Source organism: Amphibalanus amphitrite, unplaced genomic scaffold, assembly GCF_019059575.1.
Source record: "Amphibalanus amphitrite isolate SeventyFive unplaced genomic scaffold, NRLGWU_Aamphi_draft 000024F_arrow, whole genome shotgun sequence".
Taxonomy (NCBI): Eukaryota; Metazoa; Arthropoda; class Thecostraca; order Balanomorpha; family Balanidae; genus Amphibalanus; species Amphibalanus amphitrite.
Window position 1 is genome coordinate 341,996 of NW_024881520.1, and position 18,167 is coordinate 360,162.

Consider the following 18,167-nt stretch of genomic DNA (forward strand, 5'->3'; position numbering starts at 1 on the left):
CATCCTTAAAACCGAACTGATGGTCACTCGTAACCAAACCAAGCCTGCACCGCTTCAGAATCATTTTTTTTCTAGGATTTTAGAACACACTGTAGCTAAGGCAATAGGTCTATAGTTGTCTTTGTCAGTTACGTCACCTGTTTTATCTTTGACAATAGGGCACAGAACGACATTGGTCAAAGAGTGAGGCAAGCAATTGTGCCTCATCATCATGGAAAAACAGAGTGAGAGGTGAGTGGCACATGAGATTCCAGCAGTTCTAAAGTGCTCAGCATACAGCTCATCACAGCCAGGTGAGCGACCAACGCTTAACTCATTAATAGCTCCCAGCACTTCTTGCACCGTAAAAGGATCTATTGCTGGATTGTCAGCACGCAGCCGTTCCAAAACATCCTCCTTGGCATCATCAGCACGAACACTGTTCAGAATATCAGAAAAGTGATTCTTCCACATCGTGGCAATGTCTATATCACCATTTACACCTGCCACAGTCTGCGCAACTGGTGGGCTACTGTTGAGTTTTTGAACTTCCTTCCAAAACTGTTTCAAGTTACATGGGTTATTAGCAAATTTGTCTGCCAACACCTTGGCCCTAAGTGCTTTTTCATTTTTTAAGCAGAAACGAAGAGCATATTTGAACTGGGATCCAATGCTAGTGGCAACTGAGAGTATATATAACCATCGCGAGGCTTCCCAACCATTGCCCAGAGAGAATACACATCTCCATAGAGCACATGCTTCTCATTCACATGCTCAGTCCAACCTGGGACAGCTCTGTGGAAATGATCACGTTTCTTGGAGGCAATATGTAATTGAGATGCATGTTTGAGACTATGAATAATCTCATCATAGTAAGCAGTTATGGCCTCAGTATGCACTGTACAAGAAGAGGAGTCACAATTCAGAGCATCAAAAGGTACGTCTACATTAGAAAGCAAATTGCTAGCCGCTTCAGCATACTCATTTATACGAAGCTCATCCAACATGGACCAGTCAACTACCCACCTGATTTCATTATCAGTAGATCTCGGTGATTCAAGAGGGACATTTAAATTAGGCAGTTTAATCCCCAAGCACAGTGGAAAATGATCTGAGCTAGCAATAGAAAAATCAATACTTATGTCACATACTAAAGGGTAAACTGAACCCGTACACACAATATGGTCCAACCAAGACTCGGAGCCACTGCCGTCATTAACATGCATGATAGAGCTAGAATCCAGGCCAGAAATATCGGCCAATTTAATAAAGGTAGTGTGCCAGCTTTCCTGGACCGTATGGAGTTAATGGCCCAGATAAGGAGAACCGGATTTTTAGAACTTATCCATACCTTCAAAACTCATGGAAACGTCTTAAATTCTTCAAATTTTGAGTACCCCAGTGCGAAATTCGCCCCGACGGGTTGTTGGTCGTACCCCAACCACATTTCACACCACTAGGAACAATGAATGCACACACTGAAATCGCTATTACCGATAGGCTCATCCAATCAAGTTTCGATAAACCCGTTCATCATCATCTCCTGCGGTTTCGAACACGCCTGTTAGGTGGTGCGGTAGACCGCGCCCAAAGCCAGGGCCCCGGTAACGTGAGGTAGCCGAGTCGGGGCAGCGTGCGCTGACCCAAGCCGGGGCCGCGCGTCCTCCCGGTGTCATGTGATAGCCCGGGGCTGCCCGGGGATGCGGTAGACCGCGCCCAAAGCCGCGGCCCCGGCTTGGGTCAGCGCACGCTGCCCCGACTCGGCTACCTCACGTTACCGGGGCCCTGGCTTTGGGCGCGGTCTACCGCAGGTGGCTTCTGCTCATACTTTGTGGTGCGGTGGTGGTGCGTCGGGCCGCGCGCTCTGACTTCGGCCAAGAAAAATGCGTCAGCTGATCATTGTCATTTCTGCCACTTTCATGTGGTGAGATGGGGTCATAACTTTAGAGACGGCTGTTTCATATCAATTATTTTACATAAAATAATATTTCAAACCATAAATTAATGTTCGACAGCCAAATTAAAGAAACAATACCAATACAGGCTTACAGTTTAAATTCGACATTGTGTTGTCTACGATTAGACAGCTGATAACTCATTCCCGTACGTCGTAACTCTATAATGACCTTTGCTTATTGTCACATGTGCGCCGCATTCGCGGTTGTTGCCGACGCCTGTTTGCAGGTCAGCCCACTACAGTTGTTATACATATCGAAAAACCGATAAACTTTTAGGCGAAAAAAAAAACACTATTTTAGGCCCATTTTTGATTTTTTTGCGATATTAGGTAAAAACAGAAGCTTCTTATCCTAGGAAAAATAAAATGGGAAATCATTGGAAGGTGGCACACTACCTTTAAAATGCCTTTTCCTGGAAAGGCTATATCTTTGCATACTTACCTATTGATCAGTAATTGAGGACGAAATGCATATGAATCCTGTCATTGTTTGCGAAGCGCTTATTTTAGTCGATTGCCATGGCAAGCTGCACGGTACGTAACAGAGACCATATGACAGACATTTGACTTTGCAAGACAATCCTGATACCTAATCGACGTTTCCTTATCCCGGCAGTTGCTGGGGTATTTCGCCACCCACCGTTTGCTGGGGGGGGGGGGGGCGTTAAACGCCCCCAGCCGATAACTCGAGAACCAATAGGCGCAGCGAAACGCACGAGGCGGCAAACGAAAGAACGCAACGAGACGCTTCAGATGAGTACTTTAAAGTTGAATTTTGAGGTCACAGGTCGGGTCAAGGTCAGGTCAAACACCTGAAATCGGGCTTTCAGTAGCATTGACTTCAGGACTTCGCAATGGGCGCCTCTCGTCATAATCTCTGTCAAAACGGTGCACAATCCATCATATAAGGCCTACAAGAGTGTCAGCTCCATGTAGGGGTCAGTCAAGCATAGGTCAGGGTCAAGGTCAGGTCAACCAGGTAGGCACATATCCCCGAAAATCAAAACTGATATTCGCAGCCTGTGACACATGTTTTATGGGTAATTTGGGGCGTAGAACACGATGGTGACATTCATTTTATCATATGTGTACGTGTTTGGCTCAAAAACTTGAATTTAAGAAATTCATGTATCATGGTCGTGAAGGAGTCACGAGAAATTGCCAAGATTCAGTTCAAGATTTTGGAAAATGCGGAACAATAATCAATAATCGAAGATAGCCATTTGATTGTTCATGGTATTGGCAGTCTAATGGCGTTTACGGCATGTCTGTATGTCTATTCTGTGATTTTATATGATTTTTTGAACATATGCCGTTTTTGGTCGAAAACTCAGAAATCATGACGTCACTAAAACCTCGATATCTCAAAAATTTTCCGACCGATTTTTTTGAAACTTTGTCACAATAAACTTCAATCAATTCCCTACAGGTACCTAAAATTTGGCGCGCCTGCGGCGCGCCGTTTTTATGCTATGGCCCGGCGAAAAAAGTGGGGGCGTTTAACGCCCCTCCCCCCCAGCAACTCGCGGGTTATCACTTGCTGTCGATGCATACGAGAAATCCTGACAAGCAAAAGCACAAATCATGCATTTGATATCTCTTTTTGCTTAGCCATTGTTGCCCTGTTTCCTGGCCGTGCATGACCTTGTCCAGTGATTTTCTATCGGACAATAGTTTAAAGCGACATAAGTATGTTTGTGTGTGTGAGTCTCCTCACGAACCCGCTGTCCTGACTAACCCACAGACAGTAGCGACACCTCCCAGAGAAAACGGGCCTACCGCTGAGGACATACAAGTGAGACCCAGTGGGGCTTCGACCGTGCGTCAGTCTCCACCCCCCTCCCCTCCCTTCACGAGGGGTGCCACTTGTCCGCCTGTGTCTTCGCTACCCGCTTATTAGCCTTTCATTACCCTCCTCCCCGTCCCCTATCCCCACACCCCGCCCCTACAGGGCTCTGATCCGCCCCGCCACGTGCCCGGCACATGCCTCATTGCCCCCCTTCCCGCACCCGGTGGGGAGGGGGATCTCGTTGGGGAGGCGACAGTCTATGGCCAGAGGGAGCTGGAAAACGACGTCTTCCACAGGGCTTCTGTGCAGCGATGCGACTTCATCTTGCGTCAGGCAAAACCAGAGGAAAATGCGGGCATATGGATCGAACGTGGATGTCTTCACCTGTTATGCAATATCATAGACCATTCTGTCAGTGAATTGAGCTATAAACGCTGTCAGTTATCTTAATTGGAGTTGGTGTGCTGCCTGATGTTGTTAGGGTAGTGCTATTATCCCTAGTGGCGTCTATTCGAGGCCAGTGATGAGTTTCCTGGTTGCGAGGTGCCCCAGTTCAGATCTGGCTTAGACCAATTGCCTGTATAATCGCTGACCGGTGATTCTGGTTGAATGCTATTGACTATATATAGTGGGACGGGTCTGGGTCTGCCTGCTGCTCAGTGTCACCTGCGCGATAATCCCGATTGCAGTTCACGGTGCACGATTGATTGTCATATGACGTCATCGCCATTTCCTGACGTCATTGTTGTGCGTAGTCACACGGTGCCGACTTGCAAAAACGGTACGGCCGGTACAACGGTGAGTTTCCGATGGCAGAGCTAAAGGCGCAAACGAAGCTCCTTATGGTGACGGATCTTCACGGAATGTTTTCTTTCCTCGCATTATCTGATTCGCTATACCTTCTGCTTTCCGGTCACAAAGCAGTGACGCGAAGGTGATCATGGAAGCTTCGTATCCACGTCATCTGTTGTACCTATGTTGAGAAGCAGGCGTACCACCACTGCTCAGTAATCAACCGGCAGTATTGATAGATAACATTTTACTCTACTGAATGCACAAAACCTACTGCACTGAAAGAGCAAAATCTTCTGTAATGGAGCAGCACACCCATATAGGTTGTGTCCAATGCGCTGGTTATTTAGTCGGCAATTCAGTGGCATATTGCCGTGATTCATTCGTGAACCATATTTAATCATACCAAACCTTTTTAACCGAACCGCCAGACGCCAGTCTACCTGTGCCAAGTTCTCGCCTCACTGGGGTCTTGCAAAGATATGATGTGAATTGTGATGGTGATTAATTGTCTCCGATGGTTGGCTGAGAAATGGCTGTTTGACGTCATCCATGTATGACGTATGCAGCACAGCACAGATGTGTCCTGTACGGACTTGAACAGCCCACAAGTGATTTGTAAGTTATACATACTGCTTACAGGCTGCAACAGCAGCTCCTTGCTCAATATCTGAGGCGAATCGGATAACATTACACTCGGAGACCAAAAAGGTCAAAGCTCGCCAGCGGTAGCGTCTGTCTTCACAGCTGCTTGGTGGCCTTTGCATCGAAATGTTTGAACGATAACCTGAGATTCTTTTGAGTCACATCTAGTTATCTGAGACGCAATGACTAATATTCACTTACATTTGAATGGTTATTAGAAAGATGAAGACATCCTTTATGCTTATATATTTCATATCAGTGCTCCTTCAAATCTAAGGTTATTAGCATAACCTTTGAAGTAGCCACGAAATATCAAATTACCCTCGAGTGAGTTCTCATTTTAGTTTCTTTGAACAAGGACAATATTGTTGTCTTCTAGTGCTCAAACTGGCCGTTGCATCATAACGACACTGTTCGATATTTTAGTCATAAGATCATTTGCTGCTTTTAAACGACCTATGTGTACAGCATTGCATTCCAGTATTGATTCTGTCCAAAACGTCACACCGAGGAGCTTTATAACATGCTTTCAAGCGGCCTTATCTAGCCAAATCACAGTATCTGTCTCAAATGCCAATTGCCATGCAATCTGGCTCAATGCAGGTTGCGGATAAACGCTGAACAAGCAGTTCTGTAAAAGAGATGAACAATAGTGAATAAGATGAGTAAATGACTTCAATTATGAGTAGGAACTGGTCTGGCAAGTGCCAACTTTAACTTGCGTATGAATTGTCGAAAGTCTATATGCTGGTTAATTGTTCCTTTACTTCTTCATATCTCTTCTTCGGATGTCCTTCTGTATGCATGCTGAATTGCTGAGCATGGACGGTAAGTGCGTAACACTTGCATCAAAGCTTGCATCAAAGTGGCCTTACAGGGTATGCCAGCGGTTTGACGTGCTGTCATCCGACCAGAAACAGTGCCTCGATTGTCGCCGTGGCGCTACTAGCGCCGCCGCACGGAAAGTGTTTGTTAGCTGTGGGGGCGGCTGGTGACCCCCACCCCCATCCCCCACCGACGGTATGGCTGGGAAGATGACGTCACGCGTGGCGCAGCGCTGGGTGTGGTTTGGGTCAGCTGACTGTCTTGGCTCGGTCAGCTGGTGACCGCTTTAGTAAAGAGGAGGGACATAAGTAAAGAGGAGGGACACAGGCGGCGGAACGGGGGTGGCACCAGGGCACCGTGCCCCCCTTTGATTTTGGCATTTTAACATTAGCCCTGGGGGTGTTGCATGGAAAGAATGGGACCAAAACTAGGCAGTGCCCCCCCCCCCCCCGGCCCTTAACCCACGCATGACCCACGCATGACTGGGGTATTTTCCATAACGCGAGTGACTGAGGGGAAACCTATTTTCATTGACCTCAAGGTCACTGATGACGTCACAGGTCAGGTCAAAGTAAAAATTATCGGTATTTTTGCTTGTTTACAATTTAGGCTCTGGCCGCCGACTGACAAGTCCGATCAGGCTCATTTTTGGTTTACGCACTCCTTGATATATGCCTTAGATACCCTGAGGGTACCGAACTTTTAATTCGAATTTTTTAGGTCAATGCCAGGTCATCCTAGGTCACGAAAATTGTATATCATGTATCGGTCACCTGACGCATGTTTTATGGTCCATTTTACACATATATTTCGAAAATAATGTCGTCTGGGTCATTTGAGGTCATTTTCAGCTAAATGTACCGGAGGTCAGGTCAATTTCAGGTCAGAAAAGATCAAATTTTGAAAATGAAATTTTTCAACAAAAAGGTGTCTATCACATGCAGTTTGAGCTCAGAAATACGGTGGTGCCGTTTATATTGCTGTGCGATGTCAAAAACGTACTGAAAAATGGTTTTGAAAACATATAGTTGTAAAATTTTGACAATAATGCAAATAACTTGGCTATTTTTGAAGATATTGTGCTAGAAATTGCTAGCTTAGTTAACCAGTGTGTGTTCTATCACATATATTATTCCGGTGTTTGCGAAAAATCAAAAACGTTTTGAAAAAATCAAAAAATATATTTTTTGTAATTGTATAAACGTATTTTCGAAATTTTCAAAATTTTGAAACTTCGAGATAGCAGTTTGATAGCTACGTGTGTTTGTAGTCCACTGATGCAAAGAAATTGGATCTAGCTTTAAAACTAAGCGCTTGAGAGCGTTTGCCGTAATTCAATATTTTGCATCAAAATCGGCCGACATGACGTCACTCTGACGTCGTTTCCGGCCAAACTATAGTAGCTAGAAAGTTGAAATTATAACACAAGGTGTCGAATTGATGCCGCTGAGGGTACTGCAAGTTTTGTGTTGATCCGTGAAACGGTTTAGAAGATATTGCCGAAAAACGGGAGGGGGGCTCTGTAGAGCCCCCCAATCATGCGCGGGTTAATTGAAGGTGGGTGGGTGGGGGGGGGGGGGGGGCGCAGTCACCGTGCAGTCACCACTCACCAATGTCACTGCCACCTCTGCAAACCAATGTAACAGCTACCGCTGCCACCAAAGCAACCGCAATCACAACCGTCACATTTTCCACTGCTATCTCCACGCCTTCCACACAGCCGACTCTGTACCGTCCACCACCAATTCTACCCGTTCTGCCGTCAATTCCACCCCTTACACCATGCACAGAGACAGATATTCACCCCTTACACTACATATTATAACGCCTCTATCTGTACTTTCCACCGCTGCCACGAGTCATGACTGGTTTGATCACCTTCACCACCCCTCTCACAAAGCAGGGTGCATTTCTAATGCAGTGATCCATACGGTTAGACCCTGTCGCGACGGTTAGCGCCCCTCTGAGTGACTCACTGATAGACGTGGTACCGCTTTTCTGAGTACTGTATAGGAGCAGACGTTTCAAATTATGCATACATTTCATATGCTGCTTGCCTTTGATGCATATTATGTTGGTGACAGTGTTTAAAAACTGCTCTTTTCTGAAGTGCAGTGAAGATGGTCGGCTGCTCAGTGCTCGTCATCCTATCCATACAAATTTTTTTGATGAGATGTGTGCGATATGTATATGAAGTAGCTTGTTCGGTTTTACCAAGCTCTTCATAAGATCTTTTTATAGTGTAGTGTCTCGGTGATCTGGTTCTGAGAGAACACTGCAATGAATTACATGACTTTTTATTTGGGAGACAGGATTGCGTACGAATAGGTATCAGGTACTCCGACTCGCTATGGACAATGCAAGCGCTTATCCGTGTACCGGCTATTGTTTCCATTTTTGTCACTAGATGTCACTAGTAGTACAACGCCTGAATAATGCTGTACCGCATAGCACCAAGCACTGCATTCGAAGGCACAAAGATGAAGTGGGATCATATTTAAACAGAAGAAAGAGAGAACATGTAACTTAAGGTGAGGTAAAGAACTTTCGTTACAAAGCCCACAAATTACGAAATCCCCTCTCAATGCACATATTCTTCCTACCTCTACATCTTCTTGTTCTGGACGGAGTACCGGCTACCGAAAAACACGGGCTATAGTGGTAAGTTATATAATTGCAGCGTTCTACCTGTGTGACCTAAATGTGTGTTATGGTCCACTAGAATCTAATGTCAATAAGCTTTGCATAATATATGTTGCTCCTTTCAACATTTATTCAGTGTTACAGCCACAGGTGTAAAACTGACTTCTCACTTCAAATTTTCTTTTCTGGCCGGGAGTCCCGTGTAATTTTAGAAGGAATTGGAACTAAATATCTGACGCAATTGGTTCTTTCAATGAGTTCCGGCATTCGGGGTTGACAAATGATCCCAGCAAAGGGCCTTCGACCTCTTTATAGTTTTCTGCGAGGACACTGTGCATACCTTTAGGGTCTAACATTGGCTCGAACAAGATCTGATGCCTAGCAACAGGTACAGTTAGTCAGTTACCGATATACACTCCACACAGAAATGGAACAGCCTACCAGTTGCCATTGCTGCACTGCATTTTACATAAACCACTGGACCGATTTCGCTGTCGACTATGTGTTCGATTGGGGCCCTGATGTCATTTATCGGTCGTCAGTGACATTTAATGGCATCGGTCACTGAGTCGCCGGTCAGCGGAGTCGCCTGGTGCTAATGAACTCTCTCCGTCTGCGGTGAAATAAAACCAGACCAGCTGGTCAGCGGTGACCTGAGAATAGTCCAGACCGGTGACCGCAGTAACCGAATGGCGACAGGGTGCAGACGTGGCGAGCGGTGACCAATTCATTGACCTTCAAACCAATAGCCGGGCTGCGGCTAGTGACTAGAGACGACTGAATGATTGGCCGAGTGTTTCGTGATTGAGGAGATGCATGATTGGGAAGATGGCCCAGATGATCAGGCATCCAAAATAACCAGTCAGGAGGAGATGAGTTCGGTGTCGATAGCCGGACATTGCCTGCGGCTTTCTGCGGTTCCTGGCATGTCAAATCCAGAATTTCAAGGTTTAAATGTAAATGTAATGTGTTGGACGACGTTTCGTTTTGTTTCTTACCTACACTTTTATCGTTGATGGTGATAAAGCATGTGGAAGCCCATTTTACAGTGAAACACGTGTTATCTTGCTGAGTTTACACCACAGTTGGCTGACTTTGAGAGGAGATTTCAGATAACTAGCTCCCAATGAAAGCAATTTGTGTCCTCTCGCGATCAGCTGGAAAGGAAATTAGCGGCGAGCAAATGAGGCGGCATCTTCAAGTTCATTGCGGAGAAGGCCTTCGGGATTGGGGACTGGGGACAGATGAGCCTCACTAGTTTGGACTGTCGCTTTCTGTGGCTCATGAATGCATCGGTGGACCAACTCTCGACCGGCGGCGACACCGGATGGCCGGCCAACTTCGAGCCGTTTTTGCTGCGCCCGCGACGTGCCCACCGCGGTGGCGATGTGGCGTTTTTTGCCGCTGCACCGGTGCGGCTCTGCGAGGCGGAGGCGGCGTCGGCGGCGAGCGGTCGATCACTTCACGATACGCCACGTCGTATCCGATGCGCCGGACATCGCCGCGCGAGCGTTCTCCCCCGGCGCGACCGATAGGGCAGGCTGCGCCCCGTCGCCTGTCGCCCTCCGTCCCCCGGCCGTCGCTGCGTCACGTGAGCTGGCGATAGTAGCGCCTCTAGCGGCGGCTGTGTGAACTGACGGCCCGACGGCGGCCCTCCCGAGCCGCCCCCTGCCAGTCGGCTCTGAGAGTGCATCATGCCGGGAGCGGTGCGTACGATGAGGAACGGGGCCGTGCCGCCGGTGCTCTACCGGCAGGCCGGCCAGGCCAAGCACATGAACCGCATCACCGCCTACACAGGCGGCTACCTGCTGCGGGTGAGTGTTCAAACGTCCCTCACCCCCCCCCCCCCCCGCTGCCGCGGCCCCGCCCCGCCCCGCCCCGCCCCGCTGCTCTCAGCTGATTGGCGGGGGCGGTTTCGATCGACCCTCTGCTGATGTTTGTCCCCCGGTCGGTGAGCTCAGGCGAGGGGCACGTCTGTCAGGCCCGGTCGCCGCGGCTGTCATGTCTGCCCGTGGTTCGTGATGTCACCGCGTCAGCTCCGGCCGAGCTAAGCCCTCTCCGACTGTGCTGACTAAGCTCCGGCTGCCACGCCCCAGTCGTCGAGCTGTGCTTGCCTCCCGGTACGGCTCAAATGATAATCTGGCGGAATGACACCGGATGCATCGTCACATCAACGCCATACTGTAAAAGTCGAGTGCTGCATAAACGTTTGACTCTTTTCGGATTGGGAAGGACTTCTTAGTAGATATTTGTTGCCGTATGGTACGCAATAGGTGCCTGATTCACATGTAAAAACATCTGAAGCTGAATCGGTTTCATCATTGCACTGGAGAGAAACGTTGAAAACCTCTCTGAACGTCAGTGTCATTTTGTGTTGGTGAACTTCGTCAAAGCCCGGGCCTGTTGCGACTTGTTTCGCCGCTGTATAGCTATATTTTATGCATATTTGTTTTCTTTAGCCTATTTATCTGGCTATTTTAGGTAAATTATCTTTAATTCCATGTTATACCTTGCTATCCTATCTTGTTATATAACAGTTGCTCGTGCTTAAGATGCAACTTACGGATATTCCAGGATGCAGTTTTAGTTTTTATTCAGTCTTATTTCCCGCCTCCATTCAACAACCCATGTCCGCATACCTATCTACACTCCCACCCAATTCCATGTTATCCTTTCCCACCCCTCTTATCCCCTGCCATGCCATCCATTCCATTTCCATGACGTGGCATCCCTTTCTATTCCATCCCATGCCATCCCATTCCGCTCCATCCCGTCCTATCCTGCTCCACCCCCCCCCCCCGCAATCCCATCGGCTCGCATTCCGTGTGTGCTCGGCAATGCCAGGCCGGCCTGACCAAGCCTGTACGGGCCGGGGGCCTATGCTGACACAGCCCGGTACGGCCAGCTCAGTTTACATTGCGCGCGGTCAGCCCCGACCAAAGGTCTACTGCTGCTCGCCGCGCCGTCACCCGCGCACCGTGACATGTCCGTGACGGCGCCGTGACGTCCCGTGACGAGCCGTGACGTGGCGTCATGCAGTGGACTTACCAAAGCCGTGGCACTCAGTCACGCTACCCGCATCAGTCGGAACCTCAGCGCGTCACAGGCTGGTTTAAACCGGCCCTGATCGTACCATCATCGACGCATCGGAAAACGGGCCAATATGAATGACGGTGGGGTCGCGTGTCTGCCCCCTCCCCCCAGTCTCCCCCCCCCCGTCAGTTACCGGTTCCGGCTGGTTAACAACGGTTTTCCGGCATTGCGCCTGCCTCGCAGCCGGTTTCAGTCCTGTGTGGGTTACGCCCACTACCATTCTCCGTGGCACAAACAAACCGGGCAGACGAAATGTGAGCCCTGCGCCGGCGCGTGCGCCGCCTGGTGAGGGGGCGGGGGGAGGGTGAGAAGGGGGATGTGGGGGGATGGGTATGATGTACCGGATTTATATTCTGTGTATGCGAGGACTAAGAGGAGGGGAGAGCGAGAGATTGCGTTCTTTTCTTTTGTTGAAGGAAAGGTGATGAATATTGATGTTTGGTATTTTAGGACCAAAACTAGTGTAATTTAGAACGGAACTCTTCGTCTATATTATTATGACAATTCCAGGAAACAATAAGGTAGTAAAGTCGTCATAAGTGATATAGTTATATGGATTAAAGAACAGATTTAGAACACATTATTCGTCATCGGCCATACCGAAGTGTCGGGCGGGTACTGCGCGTGTTCGCCATGTGTTGCGCAGCACGTGCTGTCGTCTTGGCACGGAGCCCGGCATCACAGCTGATTCGCTGGCAGGCCTTCTATTGGGAGGGGCGGGGCGGAAGGGGGGGGGGGGGGGTCGTGCTTGTCCCGACAGGACGAGCTCCGAGAACACTGATTGTTCGTGGAAGTTCACGAGGCCCTTTGAAGACGGGGCACTTCTGACCTCTGATATACTGGCTAGTTGGAAAATTGAAAGTGCTGAACTTGGGTAGGTATTTCCATCAGTTGTTTATAAGGTTTTGCGACAAATGAAGAAACCTTTTAACCTTGAATCACATACCTACATATTACATAGCTGAATGAATAACCGGACCGTTATCGTATGGGATGTGAAAGGTATCAACATGAGTATCGCTCTGGTATGCTTGCGATTTGTATTTCTTCTCCCGTTTGATTTCCCGCTCGTATGTTCATTCTGGATCGCTGATCGTTCTTGTTCTTTGTTCGATCGCCCCGAACCGAACCCGATCCGACATCGTTTCGCTGTAGCTTCCAACCGTTCCTGGAACAGTCTCCTGCACCGGCGGTCTATTTTTCGCGGTATGGTTTGATTCTGCTCCGTCGACGAAATGGCCCTTTAGAGCAGATTCCATTCCACGAACATCTATCAGTTTGGACGGCATATCGACTGTGTTTGAGCTCGGCGGAACATTGCATTCTATTTGCTGATAAGTCTTTCGAAATATCATTAGTTGTCAAAGGTCAGCCTATTCTGGCTGGGGTTTTGGCGACCCGGATTTCACTCGGTCTGGAGAGCATGAAAGTTGCAGCCCAGCAGTTCTGCCTTCATCACCGCATGTTTCATTATTTCGTCACCGAACAGTGTCCGGTTTGCATCCCGGCTGCTTACATCATGTAATGCTGGAAAGTTCGTGGTGATGCAGAACCGATTTAGATGAATACCGAGTAGGTATCCTTTTTATTTATTGTTACGTTTTAGCCACTGAACTCTAATATATACTGGAAGGAGCATTGGTGACTTGTTTTTGTCTATCGATTTCCGCCATGTTTTGTATACCAGAAATATAAATTGCATGTACGGTAGCAGAGGTGCAGTTTAGTGAGAGGTACACTACTCAAAAGTGCTGCTGCTTCATGCTTGCAGTTTGATTGCAGTGATCAACTTTTCAAGACTTTGGTATACACAACATGGCGGAAATCGTTAGACATTCTGGCCCATATACGGCCAAGGCGAGTGCCTCCCCCTGGTTTTAGCATATGCCGGAGTATGTCTTTAGCATTAGCGCGAGCGTGCGGTAAAAGCTTTTTAGATTAAACCGCATAATGTTGAAGGCTATTGAGCAAAGGTTTCGGCCCATGGGCAAAACATTTTATCAGCGAACTTTTGAAGCATTTCCTGAGACGGAGGAAGGCGCTGGAAAAGAGCTTAACTGATAGAAATCTAACGTGAACTTACGTGTTGCATTTGGTCGCTTTGAACTATTGAACAGATTGTAAATGTTGGTTTTCAATAAGATAATATTTTAAATCCTAATGTACACACATATTAATTAATCACCTACATTTATGGCGTCCATTTCATGTCTTTTACAACTGCAATGAATTGACAAAAAACGCATTTCACATTGATCAGTAAAAACTTTATTCATACTGACATGGGTAAAAAACCAAGCGCTCACTTCACAGGATGGTATACCTTCCACTCTTCTCTAATATTGAAAACGAACGTTACTCTAGCTTCTCATATGACATAGATTGAAATAGATGTTCTTGGTTTGATATGAATCCAACTCAGAGCCAGACACAAGGATGGAACACAGTGATCTTGAGTCGGCTTGGTTTATTATCTTGGTCAGGGAATATGTACATTTTTTAGTTCTTGATATTCGTTATTGGTTTTTTCACTTCTTTCAAGCATGTACAATTGTTAAAGAAGCTTAAAGGTAGTGTGCCAGCTTTCCTGGACCGTATGGAGTTAATGGCCCAGATAAGGAGAACCGGATTTTTAGAACTTATCCATACCTTCAAAACTCATGGAAACGTCTTCAATTCTTCAAATTTTGAGTACCCCAGTGCGAAATTCGCCCCGACGGGTTGTCGGTCGTACCCCAACCACATTTCACACCACTATGAACAATAAATGCACACACTGAAATCGCTATTACCGATATGCTCATCCAATCAAGTTTCGATAAACCCGTTCATCATCAGCTCCTGCGGTTTCGAACACGCCTGTTAGGTGGTGCGGTAGACCACGCCCAAAGCCAGGGCTCCGGTAACGTGAGGTAGCCGAGTCAGGGCAGCGTGCGCTGACCCAAGCCGGAGCCGCGCGTCCTCCCGGTGTCATGTGATAGCCCGGGGCTGCCCGCGGGGATGCGGTAGACCGCGCCCAAAGCTGCGGCCCCGGCTTGGGTCAGCGCACGCTGCCCCGACTCGGCTACCTCACGTTACCGGGGCCCTGGCTTTGGGCGCGGCTTCTGCTCATACTTTGTGGTGCGGTGGTGGTGCGTCGGGCTGCGCGCTCTGACTTCGGCCAAGGAAAATGCGTCAGCTGATCATTGTCATTTCTGCCACTTGCGTGTGGTGAAATGGGGTCATAACTTATGAGACGGCTTTTTCATATCAATTATTTTACATAAAATCATATTTCAAACCATAAATAATGTTCGACAGCCAAATAAAAGAAACAATACCAATACGGGCTTACAGTTTAAGGCTCGACATTGTGTTGTCTACGATTAGACAGCTGATAACTCATTCCCGTACGCCGTATGGTCGTAACACTATAATGACCTTTGCTTATTGTCACAAGTGCGCCGCATTCGCGAAGTGTTGCCGACGCCTGTTTGCAGGTGAGCCCACTACAGTTGTTATACATATCTAAAAACCGATAAACTTTTAGGCGAAAAAGGCACTATTCCAGGCCCATTTTTGATTTTTTTTGCGATATTAGGTAAAAACAGAAGCTTCTTATCCTAGGAAAAATAAAATGGGAAATCTTTTAAAGGTGGCACACTACTTTTAAATATGGAAATTAAACGGCATATGCTAAAATAAATATCACACTTGGGCCGGAATGTTTCATTCAGGACCTCGGGCTTTGTTGAATTTTCCGCCCTCGACCTTCGGTCTCGTGCGGAAAACTCAACAAATCCCTCGGTCCTGAATGAAACATTTTACCGGCCCCGTGTGATATTATATAATATAACATAGAGAGTGAAATGATTATGCAACATACACTATGAATCTTCATCGACACATTACCGCGATATTGGGCATTTGTGGTTGCATAAGACGATTGCAAGATTTTTCGCTGGTAATACGCTCTGCATGTAAGGCTGCGTCTATCTGCCGCCCAGCACAGTCCCTTAGCACGACCAGGTGAACAGTCGCATCACACAAACGCCACCGCCATCGCCCACTGCCACCACCATCACCGCCGCCGCCGCCACCGCCGCCGCTCGGCCCTGCTCGTGCATCCTAGTGCAGCTGATGCCGGCGGCGGGACGGTTAGATTGTGCCGCAGCACGTGCGGAACCAATCGCCGCGGGCCATTCCCAGTCAGGAGCTGGCGTGCCGCGGCGCGGAGCGAGGAGCGCAGGAGAATAGGGAGCGGTGCCAGCCTGCATCAATGCCCGAAACGGGGCCACCACGCCATTCCACCCGCTGATTCATGGCTGTTTGTCAGAAAACGGACCTGATGTGCCAGCTCCGAGACCCACATGCATCATATGTGGGACAATAGTATGTTTTGTATGTTTTCATATCGCCCGTATGTAGCTTTATGAAGAGGAAATGACGTTTTTACGTGTAGCTTATTGGTCAAAGCTGATTATGCCAAGCGGAGTTGGTGACGGACAAGGGCGCGAAACGCGTGCATCTGCATATGTGTGCACGCCTGGCAGTCAGGGTTGTATACCAATCAAGTCGATTGAATTGATTGATTTGTTTCAACGCGTATTTTGAGTTGATTGGATCGAGTCGATTGACTTTTCGAGATGACTGGTTGACTGACTCGTTTGACTTTAGCGACTGGTTGACTGATTTGATTCCCGAAAATTAGAGTGACTCGTATGATTGAGTCGATTGAATGGAAAGTTCAAATAAGTTTTAGTTGACAAAAAATAATGACACCAATTGATGACATCAAAGATCACAAAACTACACTGAAAACTGCTTGTTATCACAACTGCAATATGGGGTAGATGGCCAAATAAAGAAGAGGGCCTAAACATGAACAGCCAACTTTGACTTTCAACTGCAATAACTCATAACTGCTCCAATCCTGGTGATAGAACCTGGCGATGCACCTACCTACCTTTCTGCACTCAGCAGGAAACGTTTTTTTTTTAATCCAGATGATAAAGTGCAAGGCCCTATATACTAATAAAGTGTGATTAATTAATAATTCACATCTCCACATCTCCTCAGAAACAACCCACTGAACTCTATAAATATCTGAAACCCCTACAAAAATAACTGAAACAAAAGCGCCGTTTTCGTCTCGCTAATTACGTTTCTTACCTAATAAATAGCTAATTTGCTGCATTGTTTAATTTGCAGCAGAACGTTTGTTGATCCTTTTCTCCTGAGAGACTTAGCATAACATATTTAATATATTTCATTTTCCTTAAAATATTTTACCGAATATTATTAAGTGGTTTTATTTCAAATGAAATAATAATTAAAACGAAATTGGTGTTGTACAACCGATTTATTTTATGATGATCTACCATACTGCATGATATTCAATGACGTCATCTCACCAAAAAATCAAAAGACGTAGGATAAGGATTTATAAAAGCTTAGCATACTTATTGGCAAAACGTTTTCTTTGCAGTCGCACCGTGCCGTTTTCGCGTTTTAATTTTCCTTACATTCCTACTTCCTTTATCCTTAACTTATCCTGTGGTTCCAGAGTCCCTGTCCTCTCCATTTCCTTTTAAATATATTTTTAATCCTCATCCTTATCCCCCAGTCCTAACAGTTTCAAATTGTATTGCAATAAAATGTTTTGAATTCTTCACATAGGTACCTAACATCAAATCTCTTCCTTCCCAATCTGACAACATCCCATGTCTCAAATGCACATTGTGTGGAAAGATTTTTCAGGCTGCCCGTCAGTCTCTGTCTAACCGAAACCGTCACATGCAGGTAAGATATTTATTTCTATTTCCCTATGGTTAATATGTAATTGATGCATATTATCCATTAAAATAGACATGGTGTAGGGTAAATGGCCAAATCACGAAAACTGCCAAAATCCTAGCAGCCAACTTTCAACTGCAATATCTGATATTTAGTGTAAATGGAGTTGGAATATGGCCAAAATTAAATTGACAACTTTTAGGTGAAAGGTAGTGATTTGGGTTAAGGGGCGAGTCAACTACTGGGTTATTTTGCACCCATTAAATGAAACTTCTGCTCCAATTCTACCCATTGAACCTCAATATCATGATCCACCTGTCCATCACTAGGTATTCATCCTTATTACATAGAAACTTTGAATGGCATGGCAATTTATAATTTTAAATGACAATATTTTTATGTTTCTTCTGTAGGTAGGTAGGTAGGTACACCAGACTGCTATGGACACTTTTCCAAGCTGGTGGGGCAAAAAACCTAGTGTATGTCTTGTTTGAGTCGTTTGATTGAGTTGATTGATTCCTTTCATTGTCGCGTTTGAGTCGATTGAATCAATTCCCGAAAACTGCTCTGACTTGATTGATTTGATTGGTTTCCCAAATTTGTCGTGATTGAATTGATTGCTATTGATTGAGTCGTATACAACCCTGCTGGCAGTTTGCCTTTTATTCC

General features: G+C 46.7%; 1 protein-coding gene across 2 annotated transcripts in view; it reads left to right on the plus strand.

Annotated features, from left to right (window-relative positions):
* The window catches only part of LOC122392760 (RNA-binding motif, single-stranded-interacting protein 2-like), a 118,674-nt gene that overhangs the window by 33,083 nt on the left and 67,424 nt on the right, over positions 1-18,167 (plus strand). Inside the window, exon 1 of one of the 2 annotated variants that reach the window (XM_043388032.1) lies at positions 10,142-10,444. The exons of the other annotated variant lie outside the window; for it this stretch is intronic. Within the exon in view, the coding sequence (XP_043243967.1) occupies positions 10,325-10,444 (120 nt within the window). The 5' untranslated portion in view covers positions 10,142-10,324. Of the gene's footprint in view, positions 1-10,141; positions 10,445-18,167 lie in introns of those variants that run through there. 2 annotated transcript variants of the gene reach the window in all.